Source organism: Hyalella azteca, unplaced genomic scaffold, assembly GCF_000764305.2.
Source record: "Hyalella azteca isolate HAZT.00-mixed unplaced genomic scaffold, Hazt_2.0.2 contig1557, whole genome shotgun sequence".
In the NCBI taxonomy this organism is placed as follows: Eukaryota; Metazoa; Arthropoda; class Malacostraca; order Amphipoda; family Hyalellidae; genus Hyalella; species Hyalella azteca.
The window spans coordinates 202,492-228,530 of NW_025931866.1; the positions used below are offsets into that span (position 1 = coordinate 202,492).

The window sequence follows — 26,039 nt, forward strand, 5'->3', positions numbered from 1 at the left end:
CCACAGGTACAGGCCCACACGGTCACACCTACAATCAGAAACAAATGGAAGCAAAACAAAATAATAAATGTTGGCCAAAGTCACCCCAGTTGATGGTACTTACCTACCTATGCTTTTTACTGTTTTTAGGAGTCAAAAATGAACTTAAGGAAGGTTATAAAAACTTTGTGTAATTTGGCAGACACTTTTCTTTTATGCAAGTGTAATTAAAGACCAGAGCATACTTTTTATTAATAATCTTATTTGTTTTTCCAACAAGTCAAAGAAAATTTCTTGCTGGCACCAAGAGATCAAAAAGCAGCAGGTTAGTACCAAATGACATTTTAATGGATGGCAATGTTCTAAAAAATGCAATTTTCATCAAGTAAATTCTAAAAAAATCTCTGATTTGATACTATGTCAGTGTCCAGCCTCCAGGTGACCAGGTCTAAGAGAGATATAATAAAGTCAAACAGAATAATTTGACTGAAAGAGGAGTGCTTACCGCAAATTGCACAAAATTGGAACTCCTCAGCCCACTTACTGACTTAGGAGCAAAATTTAATTCAACTATTCAAATAAATAAACCCCCGAAAATGTTTGCTGACCTGTGCAAAATTTTAATTGTACTAGCTACAATTCTATAGTATAGTATAGCCTACATAACTCTGTATATTGTACGATGCTTGCCTAACAAAGCACGTAGCTACCTAGGTATGTACTATAAAATTTCTTAATCTGACGTGAAGTCGTGAAGGGGCAAGTTAGGCTAATCACTAATCAATATTTATAAATGTTGCAAATTTTTTGACAATTTGGGTAATTGAGCATTCTAAGCTAACATAGTACCGCGTTGAAGGAAATTAATATAAAGTTTCAGCGTTTTTGTCGAATGAGCTATCTACCTACAGGCTACAGGCCTACAGCCTACCTAGGTACTCAGGCTACTCTAACTCTTAGCGAGCTTTAGTTTAGGTAGCTTCATACCTATTTAAGTATACCACTATACCTAAATATATTTTTTGTAATAGAATTTTGTCGAAAAATTGTTGATATATGAAAATTTATACACTAACATTACCCCTAGAGATGTGATAAATTTGAGGATTTCTGAAAGTGGTTGTATAGCTATCTTAATCGAAAGAATTACATTTGCGGTGAGCCGGTAACGAGATTCTGGTATAAAATATTCATTATTATTTGTTTATTGAGGATGTGGGGTTGTCCCCTTATATAAAATATTCTCTATACCTAACTTTCCTCTGCTGCTCCCGGTTACGTTCCGTCAGTTGCATACAATATCAGGACGCTCTCAGAAGTCCCATATTCTCAGATGATAGAGAGAGCGCCGAACAAACCAGCTTTCTCTCCACTTTAGGTGCAGTAATTCTCTTTACATTCAGTTTCGAGAAGAAACTCGTCTCTCGTTATACGAATCGAACTTAAAACAAGTCTACAGTCATATTATCGATTGCTTGTTCGTGATAAGAAATATAAGCAACAAAATTTCAGTTGTACTCATTTTTATAAATATTATTCTACATATATAACGATATTTTTGCGCCTAATATTCTCTATCTTCGTGATGACGTTCTACAGCATATAAGTACGTCGGCACAGTAAAATTGACGATATCTCTAATATCGTAGATAGTAAGTCAATATCAATAGCGTAAATAGTGAAAATCTTCAAACGCTCCCAATCAGCTTGTTTTGAGAATAGGGTCATATTTTGAACCATTATGATAATATAAGTAGGCCAGTTTGGTCTGCATGAACAAATTGTAAAGAATAAGTTATATATCATCTAAAAGTTTTTTTTTATTATTAACAATAGAAGATCCGGCTGTTACTAAAGTTGATAGTTAACGATGTCAAACAAACACGCAATGAGGTCAAAATGAAAATAAAATAACTTAGCATAATTTACTTAAAACTCAAGTCAACTTTTGAAACTTTTGTTACAGATTTTAAAGATACTTTATCACAGAAGACCACCAATGAAATAAATGAAATTAACTGCATGAAAAAAATCCAGCTATATTGATATACAGCATTTTACTCGTTGGAGGCACTGAACTAAGTTACACATGGTAAAAGAGGTATGAACGCTGTACAGTGCACAGGATGGATATACACGGATAAAACAAAAGCTGTCTCGGAAAAATTTCTCTAACATTTTTTTTGTCTTTAACATAAAAAGGCATCTATTGCAGCAATCACAACCTGATAACAACAAACTAAATATTAAACTGCATGAAACGAATTATGGAGCAGAAGGTGCTTCAAGATAACGGCTGATGAAGACCGATCCCGTCGATCTGTCAGTCGCAGTAACATCTGAGTTCTGGATCATGCTAATGACGTCGTCTTGGAATTTTTCGTTTTCACCTCCAGCCTCACTAACCAGGTAAGAATCGTCCGGAAGAATGGTTTTGACGATGTTAACTTCCACTTCCTTCATAGGAACGGCATCATCCTTATCTTCAGCGCTTCTGTTGTTGCTATCGTCAACTTTCTTTTCGTTGGTCACTTCTGTGGTGACGAAAGTTCTGTCTGGCAGGACAGTTTTGATGAAGTTTCTCTCGATTTCTTCCACTGAACTTTCATCGTCATTATCTTCTCCGTCTCCATCTTTTTCAACTTCGGCTGTAGGCTCAAGTTTTTCAGTGATAATGAAGTCGATTTCTCCGTCGCTTCTGGACTCCTTCGGATCCGCTTTGGCCGGCGCGTTCGCTGGCGTGACCTCATTGCGTTTGACGATTTCTGGAGCACCGAATGAGACTGTGGTAACCAGTTGCGCCTCAATTTCATCGTTTCCATTATCAGTGCTTGAGATTAGGTTCTTGAAAAAACTGCTTAAAGGTCCAATTGGGTTTGCATGGAACAATTTATCATTCCCAACAGACAGAGGAGCATTCTCCATGCTTCGCATTGGCTTCGATTTAGGAGCGATTTCGTTTAAAAAGAGAGGGTCCAAAATTTGGATAGTCGCGAAATCAGGGTACAGTCCTGAAATCGGATAACCACCGTCTGTGCTCAGGAAATGGTGCATGTGGTTGCAATTTTCATCGTGCATATCCAAATTATCTGGAAAAAATTGAACAGACTCGTCCTGGAAATTCTGTCGCCCATTTGCTCTGGCAGAGTAATAATCATTCATTTTCATGGACGGCTCCATCTCAGTCATCATAGAGGGGCCTCTGAACGAGCTGTAGAGCGGAAGTTTACGGCTTACAACACTGCTTGGCTCCGGCACAAACTCCTCGTTGTACTGCATCATATCCGAGTCGTCACCAAACAGAGATTCCGGGAACATTTCTGTGCGAATGAGACCATCGAGGATTGTTTCTGTTGGCTCATTGATCATCTGCTTGTTGTTCTCAAGGAAGTTGGATTCACTCCTGCCAACTTGTGGCTTGTATCCTGGCATGTAGAAGACTCTTGGAGCATAAATCTTGAAAACGTTGACAGTAGGTTGATTAGATTGAAGGCCCTCGTCGTAGAATCTAGGGTGTCCGGGAAAATGCGGATAGGCATAGGCTAGCGATGCCATCAACAAGACGGCGGTGGCTTTAATGACACCCATATTTTATTTAAGCTCTCGGTTTTTAACGTAGGAATTTAAAACTTTAAATGATCAGTAAAAGTCGTAATTCTCTTGCATTCACCAGAGAAATCGTTCGCAGTTGTATTGCTGCCGTAGGATTTGCTGTTCTCACCACCGCAGCTCCAGCTCGACTGTGAGCTCTGGAATCAGCTGACTTCACCGCAGCAGAGCAGCCACAGTTAGTACACTGCAGCCAGTGCAGCTCTAAGCAATTTACCGTTACTTGCTGAGCTCGCGTGCTCTGAATTATCGTCTCGTAGTTATTTCTTCTTGCCAGCTCATCCTCAGGCACTTATTGGAACGGTTGGTTAACACGAAGTTCCTTTCTCTGCACGAGACTCAGCTCATCAAAAAGCACACGCAGGCATTATGTTGTCCAACCCTTGCAAGTCTTTGATAATGATTAAGGATCCGGTTGGAGCCAGTAGTGGCCCTGTAACTTATAGCGGATTCTGCCAGCAAATTTCCAGGTCACACAGCCGAGCTTTCTCGCAGTCAACTTCAAGACGGGTAGTGGTTGCAACCTACTGCTTTTTTTGGGACTGTTAGTAGGTACAGCGTTCGTGTCGCGCCGCTAGAACTGTTACGATGTTGAGATCGTGCCTACCATATCTCATGTTTTAACGATGCTGAATGTTTGACGCCTACCCTTCTGATTAGCGACTATTTTATGCATGTAAGATCATGAGAAATAATGAGCACATATAAAACGAAGAAAAACGAATAATACAATTAAAAAAAATAACGCAGTACATTTAAAATATCACAAATACAGTCTCAACTCGGATATGAATGCCAGTTAACAAAATAAAATCTAAGTACTTCTCAAAAAATAAAAGATGAGCATGCTCGTCTCTGTCCCATTGGCTGTAAACTAAAGTGAAATTCAGATATCTCACATCAGTAATCTGCATTCACCAACATCATAGAGACGAAATCAATGAAAAATCAGATGGTAAAAAATTTAATATCTAAAAGTTAATGATAACTCAGTGAACACGCACCGATTTTAAATTGAAACGCTTGTCGACTCCACTGCTGTCCGTTCAAATCTATCAGAGTAAAGTTTATGATGACCCAATAGTAGGGAAAATCTTATTGTAGAAAGGAAGTAAGTATGTGGGTCTGGATGACCCACTTTGATTAGTCAACCGCGTCCGAATATCGATGGACTTATGACTCACTTGCCCGATTTGTGAGTCATACTGGCCCTTTAAATTTCAGGTATGACTCACTTGTGTCGTCAAATTGCTTTTGACACCAACCGTAGCATGGATGCGTAGGGAGTATTTGGGCGTCAGAGTGATTTAACGCCACAAGTGAGTTATACCTGAAATTTAAAGGGCCGGAAATAGGTCAGTATGACCCACTAATGGGGCAAGTGAGTCGAAAAAGTGCATCGATATTTGGACGCGGTTGACTCATCAAATTAGGTCATACAGACGCACCCATTTCTCTCAGTGCATGGCCAACGTAATGAGAGCTTCAACTTGAAGTTCGCTCCTCGCCAGAGTGGGCAATAGGAATTTTTTTCGCCCATTAGTCACGATTTGGCGACAAGCTGGCGCTATCGGGGCTAGAAGGGATATTTGATTCATGAATCTTCGTGAAACTATAACTAGATTTCGAAGGGGCGCACCATCATAATCCATTGTACAATGGGAAACACTGATGCTCATCCGCATAATCTCCAGAATCCTGTAGTACTCCACCAGGTGAACAAAGCCATGGATCTTGCGTGATGTTTTGCCACTTGTGAAGGTGGTTGAAAAGTTTATGGAACACCTTTTTGTAGTGAGGATTGTCAGCCATGTTATTCTTCTCAGTGAAATCAATTTTTAAATCAAATAACTCGAACTGAGGCCTGTAGTAGTAGTCATCTAAAGTTTTATACCATGGCAGATCATCTGCAAGGCTTCGATTTAAAATATCTTGGAAAACATCGGAAATAAAGAAATCCTGGTCGATTGGAAAAGGCATCCTGTGCGCCAGGTTATGGATGAGTTTGAAACGAGCGGTGCGAACGCTTCTCATGGGATAATACATGGTAACCTCGTGTAAATTGTGGCTGGCGTAGATGTATTTGTGATTGAACCATGTGGTGTTTACGTCATCTCTTAGGAGTGTCCTTCCGGTTAGGGTCACTGTCATATTATAATAAAACATTGTGTAGTTCAGATAACTTATGTTAAACCAATCTAGAACAGTAGGAACTATGTCAAGTAGTGATGTTAATTCGTTAGTTCTTGTGTTCCACGAGTTTTGATCTCTAGGGGACGAGACTATCAACGGGACCTGCAGGCCGGGTTCGTACGTGTTTGTCCGACCATTTGGATAAGGCGAGCCATTGTCGGACGTGAAGAGAATTAGAGTTTCTTCTAAAGCTCCCGCTCTCTCCAATTCTTGCAGAACTACTCCGACTCCTTGATCCAGACGAGATATCGTTGTGTACTGAGCTGCAAGATCTTCCCGAGCTACTGGTGTGTCTTGGACGTAGTAAGGTACATGAACTTGATCAGCTTCATAAGCAACAGGAGTCCAATCCGGAATCGTCCCCATCTCAGGATCTCCATTCCCAAATTTTTCGCAGAATTGTCCAAATTCAGGATTAGTGTGACCACATCTATGTGGGTCGTGAAACCCAACGTATAAGAAAAATGGGCGAGAATCATTCACTGAAAGAAATTCTCGCACCTTATCTCTGATCAAGGTGATATTTCGACCAACCTGCATAATGGGATAATGTTCTTCAGTTACTTCGTAGTCAAATTTGTAAACATCATTTGGCCCGACGTGTTTTTTGCCTATAATTCCAGTTCTAATCCCGCTGTCACTCAATATGTTGGAAATCGTTTTAACTTGAGTGAACGATTGGAAGTTGTGGTAGCCTTGATGAAGACCATACATGCCATTCTGATGGGGTGGCAGCCCTGTTAAGATGGACGCCCTGCTGGGGGAGCAGCTGCTGACGACGGTCCAAGTCTTCTCGTGTACGACACCCCGACGCGCCAGGGACATCAGGTGCGGCGTCTTGCAGGCATCCATTCCATAGAGCTGTAAAAAAATATCAAATTTTTTTGCTCTAAATCGGTGAATCAAATATCATTTGTTTAAATTATAGCTACAAGTTTTTTGCCCTATATTCTACAGCTAGCTGGTATAAGTTTTTAATAATACCGTTCTCAAATTGTGATCTCAGTGACATTAGTACAAATTACAAGGGAAGTTTTGGCCTTCTTGTTAAATGCATTTGTTATGAATTATTTTCGTACCTCAGTTTCGATCCCCAAATCGTCAGCCAGTAAGATAACCACGTTTCCCAGAATTTGCTGAGAAAGAGTCATTAGTAGAACTATTCGAATTGTGATTCGAAGCATTGCGTTTATCTTTGAAAAACTGGAAAAAGAAGAAATAAGTAAAAAATATCGTTCTTAGCTGAATTTGCTGAAGTACCCTCATGGGGAATCAATTAGCGTGAATGACTAGCGACTCATATCTTTAGGCAAATTCATGGACATGATTATTCGAGATATGTTCTATTTTTTTTTATTTGCGCATAGAATCGAACATTAAAACGATTGCACTTAACTATGTGATACTGATTATCCAACCGCAAGAATTAAAATGCTTACAGCCTCAATTTTCATTCAAAATCGCGAGAGGATTACATCAATAAAAGCTGCAGGTAAATAATTTTTATATAGTATAATTGTTGACAAAGAAATGCCCGGGTTCGTCAGCCCTAGCTCGCCGCTTCAATTGCGAACAATTGCTGCCTATTGCTGGTAATCTCTACGTGTCAGCGACGTCATTTGGCTGTGTCGTTTGACCGTGAGAAATGCATGCTGCGATTTATGATTGAGATCGTTCACAATGAAAGGAGAATTATGTTCAGGGATTTGTGAATAATAAAATAGTCAGAGAAGCTAAAAAATATAAAGCTCGAGTGAGGTACGTATAGCTGGAGTTGCAGCGGGACCAACCATTATTAGTTGGTGTTTAGTTGGTAAGTAGTTTTAAGATTCTTTTGAAATACTGAAAGGAAGTCGCACTTCACAACATACTGGATCTCTTTCACTGCACAACATATACTGAAACACATGATACCAGTTTAAGCTGTGCCGTCTAATAATATTCAAACATGCGAATGGATAATGTAATAATTTGCATATATTTTGCAATTCATACGATTAATTGCAGCTAATAAATTCTTTTTGCGGTGCGCAATTTTGTTGTGTAGAGATTTGAGTTGATTCTTTCCATTGTTTAAATAAATACCATTGGTTTTCTAATTATCAAATTGTTTTACTGTTTAAATGAAATTATCGAGGGGTGAGCAAATCTATTAGTCCTCAAGTTTTTGCTCAGTATTCAATGACACTAATTCACTGTGAATTGTCGTAGTGAATTGTCGTACTATTCTGTGTTACGATGCATTATTATCTTGTAACTAATTATTTCTCGATTTTAGTTACGAATTACGAATTAACTGCACGAAGCGAAACTAAATGACTATGCAACGGAGGATAATGATTGTAGAAGCTTAGCATTGACTAAAGAAAATTGAATAATAAAATAATAACTACTGCAATCGCGAATCATATTGAACATACGAAACATACCTTGTACAAATTTCAGTTGCAATTTCTCGCCCATTGTTATGGGTTCGAACGAAAGAAAAACAGTGTTAATGCACCCGCCATCTTCTGACAAGACGAAGCATCGTGCAAAAATCACGCCCCTTGATCGTCCTTCTGCAGTTTATACTCAATTTTTATGGGTCACATTCAGTTATTTGTAATATTTTATCTTTCATTTGAGATTACTTGTCGCGCCCTACAATTTCTGGAAATACTTCATGGCACAAAAGTGATGCAAAACTTTCATATACTCAACACCGAATAAAGGTTGTTATAAAGTATAAACAGTGATGCCGATCAGCATTTAATCTTGCGCCAGGCATCGCATGCGGAAATTTCGTCTCTAAATTATATTCAAATCGAATATCATTTAAAGAGTGGAGCTTTTCTCGAGCCATCGAGGTAACCACTTCTCTTCAATAAATAAATAAAATATAAACAATACAACTAATGTATTATGGCGCGTCTAAGTGTGCATGAAGTCATCGTTCTTTTTAGTGCAGAGAGTAACATTACACTGCTCGCTATAATTCATTCTGCGTAGGTGAGGGATCAACTTTTGTTCAAATAATGAATAATTACAATTAATTCATCTAAATTTAACAAATTATCCATGTGAGAGTGGACCGAAACATTGTATTAAAACCTCAGTGGTATAATAGGGGACTAAATTGGCAGCTCCCTATTGTATAACTCTTAATTCAAATGCATGCAATGAAGCAAACTGTCTTCATTGGCACAGCAAACGTTGAACCTGCCAGTCGTCTCTCTGCTAGTATACTGCGCAGGCAAGCTTGGGACAGAGGGTAGCTGGCTCTCATATTTCGCCTCCTTTTCCCCTCGTATCCCACCACAGGCTTCCCTCTGCCTGCCCGCCATCCGCCCCTCACTTGATTAAGACTTCCTCCAAGGGTAAGCCGGTCAAATTAATCACTTCCCCATAGAACGCCAGTGGCAGACAAACACGCTAAAAGCTTTCGGTAATCATTTAAAGTTTAGGACAACGTGTCCTAAAATTTGGCAATAAGTTGTGCCTAATCAATTGAATTGGAGGTTATGAACGATTTTAGGAGCCACTGTTATGGTGGGGCTTGGTAGTTTAAATTTCACAGTGTAGTTAATTTCGATTCCACTTTTCAATGGTGATAATCAGGAAGAAATAAGAACATACAACACAAACTTCGAATCGTTTTCGTGAACTTTTCACGTTTCAGCTTGAACAAATTCAAAAGAGTATATAGCAATTAATAAATCGAACTCATATGAAACAGCTTAAATAGGAAAATAATGACAACGAAATTGTTATTTATATTAGAGGATTGAAATGCTGAATATGAACAGACTAAACTATCGCGCTTGCACGATTACAGTTGAGAATGAAGATAAAGGTGCAGTGCATCACCGAGAACAAAATCTGGAGCACACATAAACTTTGGAGCAGATCAACTCCGCTTGACATCAAAAACAAACATAGAATAGAGATAAATTGAGAACCAAAAATGTGGACGCAGAATGACCTTCGACTATATATACAATAATATTTAAATATTCGAAAAATTCCTCCAAGATAGTCATGGCTCGGTAAAATTCCCGATCAGTTATTAAAATATTATAATAGATAAGATGAAACAGCGGTTCAGGACGCGGTGATACTTCAATAAAACCCGCACAAAATTTTACTCGTGCGCGGAATTCGCTTTATTAGTTTACAGCAAGAGGCCGTATAATCTTATTATAACCTGTTTACTACGAAATAACAATATACACACACATACTTCTCTCGAAGCAGTAAAATTGCGAGCTAAGTTGATCGATTAGCTTTTTTGGCCGCGTTTATTTCGTCTCTGATACTAGTGCATTTGTAAGGCCTTATCTCGATAGAAAGAGCCTTAGGGGGAACCTCCTTGACATCAGCACTTTTTTCATTTAACTCGACTATTTCTACATCCACTGGTCCTGTTATTTGGCTCTTAGTGACTGAAGCTTGTGCCATCGCTTCATGTTTCGATTCTGAAAGTTTCTTTTCTTCACTGGGCGATTCAGGTTTCGAAGCTTCGCTGTTCTGGGTTCGGCTTAAAATAGCGCCTAGAATCTTCTCAAAAGATTTGTTGCACTTGATTGAACCAAAAGATGTTGGTATTGAGGTTTCATCTTTGAGGCTCCGGAAAGAAATTTTGACGTCTCTTGACTGCTTCGCGGGGACAGGAGAGGAAGATTTTTTTGCACTTAATTCAACCTGTGCAGGCTTAGCAATATTAAGAGTTGAAATTGGGTCTTCTTCAGCCAATACGGTTTCTCTGGTCAATACTCGATCATTCTTTGCGGATGGAGCATCGTTCTCAATAGTTGTGTCTTTATTCTTGAGGATTACGCTTTTCACGAACGGGACCTCTCTTGTAATCGAAGAAGTTTCTTCGTTTCTTTTTTTGTCATCGTTTACATTTGGCAGAACTTTACAGTGCCCAGAATCGATTTCATGTTTTATCGGTTTCGAACTTTCATCTGGAGAATCTGAAATTTGTCCACGATAACTTTCTTTTTTCTTCAAGGGTAAAACTTCTCTGCTAATGCTCTCAGAGTTCACTTTAAGCATCTCTATCGGTACAGCTACGTCGTCATCTGAAGAAACTTCACTGGGACATGCAGGGTTTGTAGCACTTGTTTCTATAGCTGGGAGATTTTCGTTTTCAACAATGGTAATAATTTTGAAAACTGCTTCTGTCTTAGCACATACATTTTCAGTGGGAATATTTGTAACCGAACTCTTAAATTCGTCTTTATTAGTTTCGTCTGCCGGGACGGATTGCGTGGATAGACGAGCAACTATTGCAGCACTTGACTCTCCTTCAGAAAGTTTTTTGTCGATTTGTGAGTGAATGTCCGACGGAGCCTTCGTAGAACTTGAATCAGATGCAAATACATCACGAGTTTCGATGTTACTTACAGAAGGACTTAAATCGTTAGCGCTAACATTAGCTACACTTCCATCGATGCTAGAAACGCCACTGTCAGTAGACGGAACATCAATTCCGGTGGCCATGTCGGTCGCAATGCTCGCGTCATCACGTAATGATGGAGTCGTGGTGATGGAGTCATCATCTGGCTCAGAGCGAGTCGGTTTTTCATCAATTTTTGCAGCTGTCACCCTAAATTTTGTAGAGCGCTTTTTTGGATTTCTGGAGGTTTTGGGTGGAGTAGGAATCTCCGGATCTGCAGTCGGTAGTTTGAACAACTCTTCGTTTTTGGTCAATGAGGATTTTTTCAGTTCCACACTTTTCACCTCCTTTTCACAACTATCATTTTCAGCAGGCGATGTTGCCCCGTTTTCAGTTATTACTGGAATTGGGGGTGGCTTCCTATCTTTCCTTTTCCTGCGCCGGGACGGACTGACGAGACAACTCCTGACTGGCTCAGGTGTAGTAATAATTTTTGTTGTCGGGTCTTTATTTACTTCTCCATCAAGTCTAATTTTAAAACTAGCCATGCCTTCTTCCCATGCGTTGCGTTCCTCCGCTTCGTCGTAGCATTGTGATGGGCATAAACTGCCTCTCCTCTGTTTTCCAGGCCTTTTGAGAAGATTGCGAAGATCATTCTTAAAAATTAATTTTGGTTTGAAAAAATCTTTCTTTGATGCTGTAGGGGGTTTGTTCCCCGGTTGTCCAAACTTTGCATGATATTCCAAATCCCTCTGTAATGAAGAAGGAAAATTTACTTCGCTAAAAGATCTCGTGTTTCGTTGGCGGCTTCTTATCCAAGCCAGTTCTGATGGGTCAATAATGTGGGCAGAAAGAGGGGAAAAAGTCTTAGCACCGAGAACCAGAGAAAGCGGTTCTTTGAATTCGACCGATTTCATCGATGTTCGCCTGTTTCCTTTGGATGACACCGAACCCTTCCTGGATAGCGATGATGAAGAAGAGTCGGAATCAATTTCGTTTGACTTTGGTGCATCGATGGGAGACGAAGACTGTGACGGTGAATTCGACGAGCTGCTCATGGTGGCAGGGTCATTCCCACTTATAGTGGGCACCGAAGGGGATTTTTCATCGGAAAGCTCCTTTTTATTTGCGTCTGTTTTTCCAGAAGCCGCCATTTCGTTACGTGTTGCGATCTCCATAGGGGACGGCTTGGTGCTTCCTAATGTTCCGCTCGACTCGCAGAGAGAAGGGGATGCGTTCCTGCAACACACAATGAATTAGAGTTTTTTGTTTTGATTTGAATTAGTCTTCAGCCCATATTAGGACAAGATGAACCGTAGTATGACAGACTTAATATCGTTTTGAGTGTTTCCATAAAACCATGACATTTTTGTGTACCGATGATAGTAAGATATATAATTTTACAGGGTGACGACTTGCACAACAACCAAATTCATAGAGGATGAACATTGAAGCCACATGGTGGCGCTGTTGCAAATTCTAAAGTATTTTCTAAGATTATTTTAGGAAATTAACATGAACGTTATGGTCACATCGAGTCATTATGACGATCATGTTACCTGATCGATATGGGGTCTGCCTCGCACGTCTTGGAGAGATACCTGGAGACCCGCTCGCGGTAGTCCATGGAGTGGCGCGACGAAGGACGCTCTGCTGTGCTCTGTAGCAGCTCGGGGTGCGACTGAAATGTAATGAACTCTGTGAACATGCGCCCTCATGTCGCAACCCGGCCATGAATCATAATAAGGTATGTTGGTGAGGGTGCAAAAAGCGAAATACTTGAGGATAGAATGTGATTTTTTATCAAGCCATGAAGATTTCGAACTCGCAATATCATGACTGAATCTAATGGAATTCAGACGTGAAAGTCAATGTTGTAATTCTGATCCTTTTACAGTCTCGTAATTGATATGAATTGATTTTTAAACATAGTGTATTTAGCGTGAATGACTAGTTAATATTGCGATGATATAATCAACCATTCCACAATACCTGAACTTCAATAAAACGGATCCTGAAGAATGAGAACATAATTAATAGAAATTTGTAAATGTTTTGTTGTCGAATGATGTTCCGCCTTTGTATTGCTAGACTGGCACGCGGTGTATTCGATTTTTCCAAGTAAGTATAATTAATAAGTGAGTAAAATAGCGAATAATAAATGATAGAAATTAGAACAATTGTTAGAAGAAATGATAGAAATGATAGAAATTAAATGATAAATGATAGAAATTAGAACAGTGATTTAAAAAAAGATAAATAAAAAAGTAGCAACAAAAAGGCTTAGTTTATTAACCAGCCTTGAAAATGCAGAGATAATTAATAAAATAAACAGAATGAAATTCAATTGAAATCAACAACTGAAAAGCAAGTCAAAACGTGTACATATCCATAGGCCACGTACTACAAGCAAGTGAGTATGATATATGATATATTCTTATAAACCAATGGAAAATTAGGGTATAAATAACAAAATTTATATAGATGACAACCTGGGCTAAATTATTAATCTATCATAAGGGAGCACTGAACGAGGCGTTGTAATAAGGTTTGTATAATTCAACTAATCCATCAAGACTTTATATATAATATTTATAAAAGACATTCACTGACATTCGAAGCAAAAATAGTGATACAACTCATGGAAATTGTATTATTTTGGCACAGCATTGCATTTCAGTATTTGATGTAATCTATGCTTGAGTTGCCGAGTTGTATTCAAATTCAATGTTACACTTACAAGTATTTCTTTACTATTTTCATTGTGGCGCAGTTGCATCATTCTTTCCGCTCCCAAGCTTCTTACACAAACTCTTTCATTTTCACAGCCTTTATTATACGGAATAAGTAAAACATTGCTTATAATTCAAGCATTTGTATCGATAAACTTAAAGAATTGAGTATTTTTTCGGAGAGCGTATTGTGAGGCAGCATTGCGTTGGTGCATTAAACGCAAGCGACGTTGAACAAAAGACCGCCTCCCCACAACAGCTTACCAGTGAAGCGTGTGCGGCTACACGCGCTAACGTCGCTTTGTAATGTCGTCTCTGTGCCGAGCAAATGTTCTCAGACCAACTCGATCTCTTACCTAGATCTCTGTCCTATGTTTTCTTTGTAATGTCGTCTCTGTGTCGAGCAAATATTCTCAGACCAACTCGATTTCTTACTTAGATCTCTGTGCTATGGTTTCTTTGTAATGTCGTCTCTGTGCCGAGCAAATATTCTCAGACCTACTCGATCTCTTACCTGGATCTCTGTGCTATGTTGTCCAGCATTTGTACATTTTCACTTCTTTAGAGAGAATATGAGGCAAATAATCCTTTCAATTCGTCAAAAGACTTTTTACCTACCTAATATTTTTCAGATTGATTAACTAATATTTACCTGATTTTTCTCAACTGTTTACCTAATAAATTAAGAAATAATGATTGAGAATAAGATTCTTAAAATGAATATGAATAAAAATAACATTAATTTTTTACTTCCATGCAAAAAATGTCACTATTCTTCAAGAAAAATTGTCAAAGTTCATTGATAATTGAAGTTTAACTCGATGAACAATTGGAAAGTGGAATTTAGGTTAAATCTCTTGAATACGTCCCGAGGTTAATTATTTTTTCTCTTATTTTATTGTGAAAATAATGACACTGAAATTACATTCAATCTTACCAGACACTTAAATTATTTCAGAACGTATTCGTGATCTGAACCCACAGAACATTTATATTCGAGAACGACTGACCCATACATCACTAATGCGCACACTGTAATGAGACCGAACAACTTGAACATGATGAGATTGATGGGTTGAACATGATTCGTGATCACTCACCAGCAGCCGAACAATAAAGAATATTTAAGAGCTCGTATAACTACATCAGCCAATCACTGACGGCTTTTACAGCTAAACCCGACAATCACGGACGAGAAATCGGCCGTTAAGTGTATTTAGGCTCCTGTGTGTACTTAGTCGCTACGCAGGCCTATACAGGGCCGATAAGTGAAACATAGCATTCCTTGTCGTGTACTTGTTCTATAGGAAGTAAACAATTGAATATGTTCCGTAATTATATGTGCTAGTGATTTAGAATGCTTTTAATTATGTTTATAATAATATCAATACTGAATACAAACAAGAACAAAATTAAGTGGATCGCACGCGCATCGCTTAGCCTGACCTGCAGCAGTTGGTAGATGGCAGCTAGGGGCACCGTGCAAGGGACTCCACCTTCAGCGTCCCGATCCTTTTTATTAAGGGAGGCCTGGGCGGCAAGCTCCTGCTGGAGGAGCTCTTCCCTGCGCGCGGTGGTGAACTCTTGGGCCTGAACACCTCGCCATGACGTCACCAGCGACCACAACCCCATCAGGAGCTGAAGTAGGAGACCCACAACTATGTTGCCTATGAGGCTTTGGCTGGGAGGCGTCTTATGGACCCTGAAGAAATTTAATAACTAGTAAAACAACTTTAAGATACCTAATAACTAATTATTATTCTGATTCATTTTATTCCCTGAAATTTAAACTTTTGGAAGGTCCAGCAAGGTATTTATTGAAGTTGTTTATACTTCGCATAAAATTCTGAATTTTTCCAGACTTTATTAGCAGTTGCGATAAAAAGATATGAATAGCAATTTCTAATAATAGAACATAAACATAGCATAAAGTAAAGTAAGCATAAAGTAATAAAACATAAACCAAATGTCTGCCACCACTCGCCACTGCGTGAGAAGAAAGTACCGTCACAGACACCAACACGTATCAACAACATCGCTCCTGTTCACTCACTCAAAAAACGTCGCACCGACGATTTCTTCTGTTTGCTCTCGGCCGCTGTCGCTGGCGACGACGCGATCGAGCGCGACGTCTTCGTACACGAAGCGGTCCTCGTCGTACGCTGGCGACGCTGTGAGCGCAAGGTAGAAAGTGAGCGCAAGTGCGAGCACCGAGAGCACAACCACGGCACTCGACGATACAAAGAAACTTTTGATGGCCCAATTCTTGTACCAAATTTTGTGGGCTAGTCCGCCACACACACCCGCCCACACACCCGTCATCCCGCACACCAAGCTCGGCACACAGGTTAGCGCCGCCCACCGGTGAGACCCTGAGGACACAGCCACAAAAATTAAGAAGCGAGATAATGATTGAATTTTTAAAGTGAAAATTACTGCATTATGGCGAAAATATCCAGGAAATATTACCAAGAAAAGAAAGGGTAACAAGAAAATGCCGAAATTTATTTATAAAAATTACTCAAGAGACGTTGAAAGTGAGCACAGCCGCAATTCAGAAATACAAAATCATTTCAAAGAAGGCTGTAATGTTTTTCTAACACGTGCAAAAGAGATGTTCTCACTGAGAACAAAAGCTTAATTCCTAAATTCTTTCCTCGTTGCCCAATAGATCATCTGAGGACAATTGCCGTTCTCCATTTTTGTGTTCAGCGGCTCGTTTAAATGTTTATACACAAAGCACGAGGCGGTCATTCACACTCGGCAGGTTGAGAAGCAGTCCGCTATTGAGGAAAATAAGTGTATCTTGATGGAGGCTTCCGGGCCAGGCGCAGCGGTATTGTAAACGCTCAAACTTCACACGACATTGTTGGATCTGCTGCATTATTTCATGGTAGGTATTACTAAATGGCTGTTTTTGTTATCCATTAGTGTCTGTCTTGCGTAAACAATTTAGGAGTCGGCATCACGATTTATCTTGTGCAACTGTCATAGTTTATTTATCAGTTAAGATATTGCTACGTTTTTTATTGAACAGCCGGAATTTTGTCACGCTTTATCATCATATTGACTGGCGTAAGGGAACAACCGGGATATTATGTCGTGAGTTCTAATTTCTTACACAGCTGCTTGATATTGTCTTATACATTCGGTATTATTATTGAACAGGTTGGTGTATAAGCGCACCAAGCATCATTCTTTAGACGTTATGAATTCTCACACAATTGATATTATTGCCAATCTGTAAAAATGCTCTTACAAATCTAATAACTAAGAAGCCAGTTAGTGCCTCATACAAGCAGGTTTATTCTGAAGCCGGTAAAATGTCTCGCGCTACCGGTTGCTTGTACAATGCGTTGTTTCACGTTGTACAGCCGGTTGGGTGGAGCAGCAATTGTTCGCGATACAAAGATTGACTGAAGACACAAGAGTGAATAAAAACACCCAAACAAAGAGGCTCCGAGTTCATCGTGGTCTGAAATGAACTCCCGCAATGAACTGTGCTTCGTATCCCGAAGAGTTCTTAGCACTATGCTTGGGTGGCCGGAAGGTCGGAAGGGCTTGCGGTATCACACGAGGCTGTGATTTGGGCTCAGGAACCATAGCGCGAATGGACAAACACAGTGGGGCTTCAATTAATTCAACCGGAGTTATAGTTTACATTTCGTAAATCGACCCGACCACAATAATGCCTACATTGGATTCAAACATTTGATCTTAAATAATGAAAAATGCAATCATTGCGTCGATTGCAACCAAAAATAAAAACTGTATTGACGTTTGATTACTTAGCAGAAATGCAACCCTCAGAAAAAGTACGGACAAAAACAATTAACCTCTAAAATACTGCATGAAAACTACTAATAGAAAGACCACGATAACAAAGAACTCACCGATGACGCCGAAAACAAAGAGCAGCAGCCCCAGGACGGCGTGCACCACCGCCTGGCCCCTCACAAGGGAGGCCGAGTACTTGATCTCCGAGGGCAGTAAGGGTGAGGGCGGGGGGCTTGCTTTGGGAGGAAGTGCGTTCAGTTGCCAACGTTTCCCGCCAGGGGCGCCCTGCGTCTCCTTGACCGAAGCCTTGGACGTCATCAGGTCCCACAGGCGCTTCGACCCTCGGTCCATCTGAGAGCGCGTCCAGTCCACACTCCGACCCAGGACGTCCCGAACGCGAGGCATGCCTGAGGAAGTCCGAGTTTTTTACGAGCTTTTTTACAAAAATATACGAGCTTTACGAAAAAATTCTTTTCATTCAGTAATTTAGACATAAATTTAATTACTAAGTATACAGCATGATTATACAAATACAAACCAAGTACAAATAATTATGTAACTTGCCACTAAGCAAAATTAAACTAATGAGTTAGTTTACAAATCCTGTATGGTTTGATGAGACCCCAGATACGTTGAAAATATTAGAAGGATATTACTGTGCCAATTCCCTGAATTAACTACATACAGCAGCTGGAAGCAATTTAATAATCATGCGAGGAGCCATAAAGGATTATAAGAAACTTTTTTAAAAAGCTTTAAGAATGTTTCATAACTTACATTTTTTATTTGCGCGAGCAAATTCTCTATTTCTCCGTAGCTACAAAAAAAGTCAGCGATAAAATTTCTCCTCGTACACTGACAATTTCTTCCGGGTGTCGTTATTTAAGCACAAAATTTTTCAAAAATTGCACTTCTATATAATAATAACAATGAAATATTTCGACATTAGCATTTTGTGGCTTGTGGTGGTTTACAAACAGCGAAATTACATTTCCTTGATCTTAGCACGTAAGTGAAACGTGTAATTAGTTATACTCAAGGATGGGTGGGGCAACATCTAGCATTCTAGCTGAATCAAACTGAAAATATGACAGAAACATATTAGGTTGAACTCAAAATACTTTAACGGTCAAATTCTGAAAGCATAACTATGCAGATTTCCGTAACAATGAGGAAAGAGAGTTGCCTGGAAGTAAATGCATATGTATAGAGAACTAAAAAAGAGGTATGGAATCTTACGTATTTCACGTATTTTTCCTATAGGAGAATGTCAAGAACATGTGAGCTTCAGATAGCAAAACCACAGCCCTAATTATTAGGGGGCTACTCGTTAGCTCAAGGCCTGCGCAGGTCAAAAGCCACATTGCAAAGAAATGCCATCCGCGTAGCATGAATTTCCAGGCTCTACACGTTCAAATGAGCATCGTTAAAAAGATCGCGAGAGAAGATAATAGGGTTTAATGTATTAAATTTGGAGCCCTATAATGTACAATCATGTCATTAAATGCAAGTATAATAAGGCAAATATCTCTTCCGCAGTTAAATGACACAAGTTTAATTTAATGAGAATTAGTTTATTCTAAAATACCAAAAGACGGAGGATGATATATACGATTACATTGACGATGTCGGTGCGCAAAACTAAATTTTCTAATAATAAAGTTATTTTTAGTAATTGTTTACGTAGGCCAACATTTTGCATTTTGGCACCAACAATTGGCTCCAGCCGCACGTGCGCACGTGAGTTAACGACTGTTCGTAATACAGTGCATTGGTCGCTACTGTAACAATTGACCGCATCCCATACTTTAGCCACTGATCCTTGGCAGCGTTTTTTTCGATCTGCTAACCGACAGTGTTAGCAGATCGTTTGTATATCTTGTATACGTTTGTATATCTTGATAATTAAAAAAATACGCACATGTATGCAAAATTTTGTGCATGTGGAGCCCGCGGAAAAGAGAGATCACAAACGAAGAAGCAGTCGTGCGGCAAACAGCTTGCCAATAGAACGAGTTCCGCGTCCACGTTGCTGGCCCTGAGAAAGCCCTGGCGCTTGATACTCGCGCGGCACTCCAGATGTATAAATGAAGAGCCTAGGGAATCAATCAATTAGGCTCTTTGATGAACATTTACATCCCATTCAGAGTCGTAACCGTTTCATGCTTATGGTAAGAATGAGCATTACTGAACTTCATCAGATGAATACTTGTACTTTATTTTATTTTGGTGCATAAACATGATTATAATTGTACGGTTGGTTCGAAACATTAGAATTGCCTGATTGGAACCATGACAATTCTATTATTGAGAAGATCGGTGTTTTCTTGGATGCAGGCAACCAACGTTTCAGCACTCGATGCAGCAGGGGTTTTCATAATCCGGGTTCTTCGAATTTCGAGCATGTCCTAAGTTTCGCGTGTGGTATTGCGGGTCACGTGCGAGATGTATAGCCCTGTACTGTACAAATGTAAATGGGGCGTGCGTGTTTTTGGCGCAGCTTAAGGTCGGCATCCACCCTAGCTCTACTACATCATGGAGTGTTGGATATCCGACGGCGGATGCAGTTGTTGGTTCAAGAAACCTCAAACAATACAGCAATTATTATATAGATTATACATTTATACTTTGCTATGGCATTCATGCAACGGCAAATAATATAACGTTCCAGCAGGCATAACAGAGAGCTGCATCACACTAGCAGCATTTCAGTCCTGCACCCAGGCTGCAGATCAGCATTACCAGGCTGCAGCATCACCCTTAGCAGCATTCCAGCCCAACACCCAGGCTGCAGATCAGCATTACCAGGCTGCAGCATCACCCTTAGCAGCATTCCAGCCCAACACCCAGGCTGCAGATCAGCATTACCAGGCTGCAGCATCACCCCTAGCAGCATTCCAGCCCGACATCGGCAGAGTTCAGAAAAGGTCGCGGGCCAGCAAGCCTCTGATATGTGCGAGAAGGTCACTCCAGAGGATACGTTCCTCACTCATGATGAGCAATGCAGAACTCCGCATGTAGTTACATATTTGCCTCATATTCGCAGCAAATACAATAATTATTTTCCAATATATTGGAGTCGTCGACCTCCAATTATGAAAAAACTATATTTAGGAGCGAATAATCAACATTTTTTAGAATCAAGTTTACACAAGCTAAATCTATTGTCCAACATTAATTTGGAAACATGTTTAATATAAACGTTTTTCCAAAAATACGAGAGGAAGTCATCAGCCAATAATTCTCTGAAAGTGTTTAATTTTTCTTTATTATCCTCAAAAGAGGAGTAAGCATTAGAAAAAATTGGCCTCAAAGGGGGATAGAACATTATAGGTAATGCAGAAATTAGCGCAAAATTAGCAATAAATTTCATTCGCGTGTGGCTGTGAGGATTACTCTTCAACTGTGCATTGAAGTCCTGATGCCTCATCACTTCTGCACTCACCTGGCTGAGCCAGCCAATCTTGAGCTCTCGTGCACTATTAGGTACAGTGAAATTTAGACAGAAAAAGCATTGTGAATTGGAAATGATTTTTTTAGGTCGGCAAAGGTAGTGAACCCGACTACTGTTCGCCTTACGATGACCACCGACACATTTTAAACAAGAAAACGTCAAACTACGTATATAATTGATAATAAACATAGTCAGGAGTCCATTTAGATTCCCTCTTGGAGGTGAATATTAACAAAAATCATGAAAAAAAAACAAATATTTTTGTTAGAGAAGTATGTAATTTACACGGCTCCTAATAAAGCCAGACTTTTATGACCGCAGCCGATGTTGCGACCTACCAGAAAATTTGCTCATATTATCGTCAGCAGTGCTGGCATAAAAATTTACAGTAATCAAATCATTGAAATGTTACTTAAGAGGAAACAAGCCTTCAATTAATGAGACCAGTATTTCTAAAATCTTGCTTACCTCAGCATGAAATGAGCCCTGCGCCAGGAGTAGAGTATCATATGGTATTTTTTCCTATTATTTAGTCGTACATTACAAACATATTACTTTTATGTTTGACACTAACTGCTGGAAAATTGCCACGAATCAAAACTGCCCAGCAATTAACGCCGGACTTATTGTTTAGTTTAAATATTGCGATGGTTCAGTGGTAAAAATTAAACATCAGTGGTAAAAATTAAACATTGGCTCGGCTAACAATTATGTAAAAGAAGTAACATTGAATCTTCGACATTTTGATCAGCAAAAAAATTATTATTCCTGCATCTGAACAGACATAAAAAACATAATTTAGTCTAAGTGAGGAAAGAATTTATATTGACAGTAGTGAGAAAAAGTGATATCCATTAGGAATAACAACAGAAACCAATAATGTGAAGAAAACACATCATTTAAAATAAAAAATAAAACACTATTAACATCATACAGAAGTCTAAATCATTACGCCACAAGACGGGAGAGTGCATATGTAAAAAAACATTACGGAGGCTCACACAAAAGAGTTTTTAGCGCATTTTCTCATTCAAGGGAAAAATGCCCTATTGTGCTCGTCATGTCCGCCCGTCCGTCCGTCCGTCCGTTTGTCCGTGACTTCAAGTTTTCGTCAATTTTGAGAAGATGAGCTCTCTGTCACTCACTGCAGTGAGTACTGAGCTATATTTTTTTCAGCTCGCTGCTCCAAAATAGGTACGCAATTAGCAGAGACCGTCTGAGCTGCTGGCGCGGGCGCGTTACTGACGCGGGTCGTCGGCGCGACCTTTGCTGGGCCGGCGACGCGTGAGAGTGAAAGCGTGAGCGCCGCGTCGCTCCTTACGCGAATAAAGGTTTACAATATTACATTGTGCATGTACGAGTAGTAGGTAAAATTCGTACATTTTAGGTAAAGGCCCCTTTATTTATTCATAATAAATGAAATGTATAAGAATATATTACATCCAATCTAACAGGAATTTGGTTCGGCCGACCGAACGATTGCAATTCAGAATAAGTTTTATTTACTGGTGAATTCAGCTCAGTATACTCATGGGAACTATCACTCATAAGTATGAACATATTGAATGATAGGACTTGCTGGCTTCATCGTTTAATCTTCCTCCTTTCAGATTATCGAATTGGATTGAAAATTGTTGAACCAAGTTTTAACATACTGCAAATGGTAACTTGATTTTAGATGATCATTTAAACCTATTTTGATTCCAATTCGTAAAAGTATTCAAGCCAACGCGATTAATATTAATTTAATATTACTAATATTACTAATTTCGCAAAACGTACCAATTGAGACAGTTAATGCCTTCCTTGATTGAAAAAATATTAATACAGGGTGCGGCGCGGGAACTTACTTATTTGAATTGCGCGCCACGTGGCGGCCATTAGTCCTAGGAAGGTGGCGCCATGCGCAATAAGCTGCCGGGTTAAAACCCGGGATACGCCGGAGCAGCCGGTTGCAAGGAAACTTTCGGGTAGAAGGAATATAGTGTCGAGACTTACACTTTGTGGCGAGCCGAAAGAGTCTGCTCGCCAGCAGTCGGTTAGAAGGAAACTTTCGGGTAGAAGGAATATATTGTCGAGACTTACACTTTGTGGCGAGCCGAAATAGTCGGCTCGCCAGCAGTCGGTTGAAAGAAGAGGAAACTTTCGGGAAGAAGGAATATATTGTCGAGACTTACACTTTGTGGCAAGCCGAAAGAGTTTGTGTTGAGCTGAAACATTTTGTGGAAAGCTGAAAGTTCAATGAGAGGTGCAACATTTCGTGGAGAGATGAAATAGTTTAGAAAATGAGAAACAATTTTTATGGAAGGTGGGATGGACAAATACAAATATTTTGAGTAGAGCCAAGCAAACCCATGGTAAGCGGTAAAATGTCTCGGTGGAAAAAATCTCCCCGACGCGTTTTGCAAGGGACCATCATGTTCGACCAGAGACGGGAGATACTCGAAGTAATTAAAATTGATCAAAACAATTCTCCTAGGTACTAAAATTGAATTTTATGATCACTTAATTAAGTAATACTTGAAGAAATTATGACCTTTTTGATCAGGCGCTTCGTTTTTATTGCAAGCGGCAAGGACCAAAATAATTTATATTATTCGTATCGTTTGTTTCATTGTTATGAAGCGAAGGCATGCAGCTGGCATGCACGCACTAGACGCTCGTGGGTAATGAATTTCATTCGTTGGAGCCATCAACTGATCTTGCCATGTCGCCCTTGAAATCTTACGACGATCATCTGCTCGAACCCTCCAGCTGTACGGCGTTGATAACGTCCGGGAATTCGATGCATCATTTAACCTGGAATTCCCCGACCCGTCTCTAAAGACTTGCTAAAATTCCATTGTGTTCCTAACATTGATAGTGTTCTGCGTCTAAAATTTAGACGTGTTTGCTTTAGGATGAAAATTTGCAATAAATATTAAGCTGCATTTTTTAGCATTGCGGATAAAATTGAAATAGATTTGTTATTATGATAACGATATTGCTAGACTCACCTCTGAAATGCACCATCACAAGTTCATAGATGAGAGAGCCGCTTCATTTTTTTCCTCCGCTTCGTAAGCACCAAATTTTACTATTCACCAAAGTGTCGAATTTTAGTTCACTTGAAATGTACCCAATCCATTTTGTTTACAAAAGTAATCAACACAAACTTTGTAAGCTCTCCAGTCAGTGATTTGAAATTCTGAAAGCGGGAAACCGAAAAATTACCGCTTTTTTATCATACGTGACAGCGTAAATTTAAGTAAATTTGGCTCGTAGTTCATGAAATCTTTCACAGTTTCTATATTTAAAACCTAACTATAGTAAAACGGTAAGCTAAAAATAAGCTGTCAGTAAGATAAAGTTGTAATTCCTGGATGAGAAGCTTGTACGAGCTCCAAGTACTAGTCCATTTAAATCGATGAAGAAATTTAAACAATCAGCATCATCAAATTTATCAGAAATCAATGTTCGGCTCAGTTATTGAAAAAAAAACTATACAAAAACATAGATGATGGAATTGAGATGCTTCCAGTTTCAAGACGATGACAATTTCTCCATGTATTATTTTGTCGTTAACTAATAGCAAAACAGTCATTTTCCTGCTTCCTCATGCCTACCAGCACGCTAGCGCTGATACGTCCTAACCTCACCAACGATCATCCGAAACTGGAAGTCCGCTGGAAAGAAAGAACAAGCAGACTGACGGCTGGAACAGCACTCGCCGTAGACTTACAAGCGAAACGTGACTTGCTTTGATCTAAGAATTATCAATACTCGAAGTTGCAAACCGATTTGAATTCAAATGTTTAATATGTATTTAAAGTGAATTTAAAAGAGCAAATAGCAAAGAAGAATATCGTTTGCAACCTTGAATATTTGTCAGAGAATCTTAATGTAAGCTAAACTCACTCAGTACATTTTTTGCAATCTCTTCAATTATTATTCATGTTTCTTTGTTCGTTATCATTATTATAGCGCTGCGAATTTTGGAGAGAGTTTTTTTAACGAATTTCACAAGAATGTCTGAAGCCCGAGTTCTCTCATGACTCTGAGTAATGACTCTGATAAGTTTCGTATTGCAACATTACTACAAATTCTGTCAATGCATAAGGAGCGATCCAATGATTCAATGGTTATTTTATGGAGTTTAAAATTCGGGAGTGTAATTAGTTTGTTATTATAATTTGATAGCGCAGTTCAAATGAACTGTTAATGCAGGAGTCATAATTAATTTCAAGTACGAATCGTCAAGGCTAATAGCAAAGAAAATTCGTATGGATGGGCCTCTTCACTCAAATGTTATATTAATTTAAATGAAAACAAACGAAGTTTTCTGTGAGATCACATCCGTATTTAAATTTGAAAATAATCACGAAGAAAAATTGTAAGCTTGACAAATATTTTATTTGCCTCGCAGTGCGATGCAATCTCCAATGGTCACGGCAGCCATTAAATTTCGTTGTGTAAGCCGACACGCATACCAGTCTTGCACAACGTGTTGCGAGATCATTTCTTCTCTCATTGTTGAGCTGCGTAAATCTCCAACCAAGTTATTTTCCAGGCGTAATGTTCCAAGGCAGTCGTCAGAACGCCACAAGAAATTTAAAACGTGCACATGGGATACGAAGTTCAGGTAGAGCATTGAGTCCGCTTTTAGATCCTCGATATTCCGAGTAATTTGACGATAGGAATGCTAATGGTTGAACTAGTGACGTCACAAGAAAGTTACACTGCAAGGCGGAACTTCTCGTGGGTCAACATTATACGTATAGTTCAACCATGGGAATGCAAGCGTTATACAAAGGTTTGTGTTTTTCAAAGCAAGAATGTTATTTTGGACTGTTTTAGTGAAGGTTCATTTCATTTTCAATATTAAGGTCAAATAAACAAGATTTTTGACGAGATTTGCAGCAACTTTCAACAC

At 39.3% G+C, this 26,039-nt stretch overlaps 2 protein-coding genes across 2 annotated transcripts; both read right to left on the minus strand.

Moving 5' to 3' along the window:
• Nucleotides 1–1,890: 1,890 nt before the first annotated feature.
• Nucleotides 1,891–24,335, minus strand: LOC108683170. Its single transcript, XM_018172458.2, has 7 exons — nt 24,124–24,335; nt 17,790–18,080; nt 15,950–16,268; nt 15,343–15,598; nt 12,724–12,845; nt 10,048–12,403; nt 1,891–3,567 (listed from the first exon to the last, which is right to left on the minus strand). Exons 1-7 carry the CDS (start codon nt 24,137–24,139, stop codon nt 2,245–2,247), a joined length of 4,683 nt encoding a protein of 1,560 aa, XP_018027947.2. The 5' UTR covers nt 24,140–24,335; the 3' UTR covers nt 1,891–2,244.
• Nucleotides 5,004–7,070, minus strand: LOC108683171 (N-sulphoglucosamine sulphohydrolase). Its single transcript, XM_018172459.2, has 2 exons — nt 6,861–7,070; nt 5,004–6,642 (listed from the first exon to the last, which is right to left on the minus strand). Exons 1-2 carry the CDS (start codon nt 6,963–6,965, stop codon nt 5,230–5,232), a joined length of 1,518 nt encoding a protein of 505 aa, XP_018027948.1. The 5' UTR covers nt 6,966–7,070; the 3' UTR covers nt 5,004–5,229.
• Nucleotides 24,336–26,039: the final 1,704 nt, after the last annotated feature.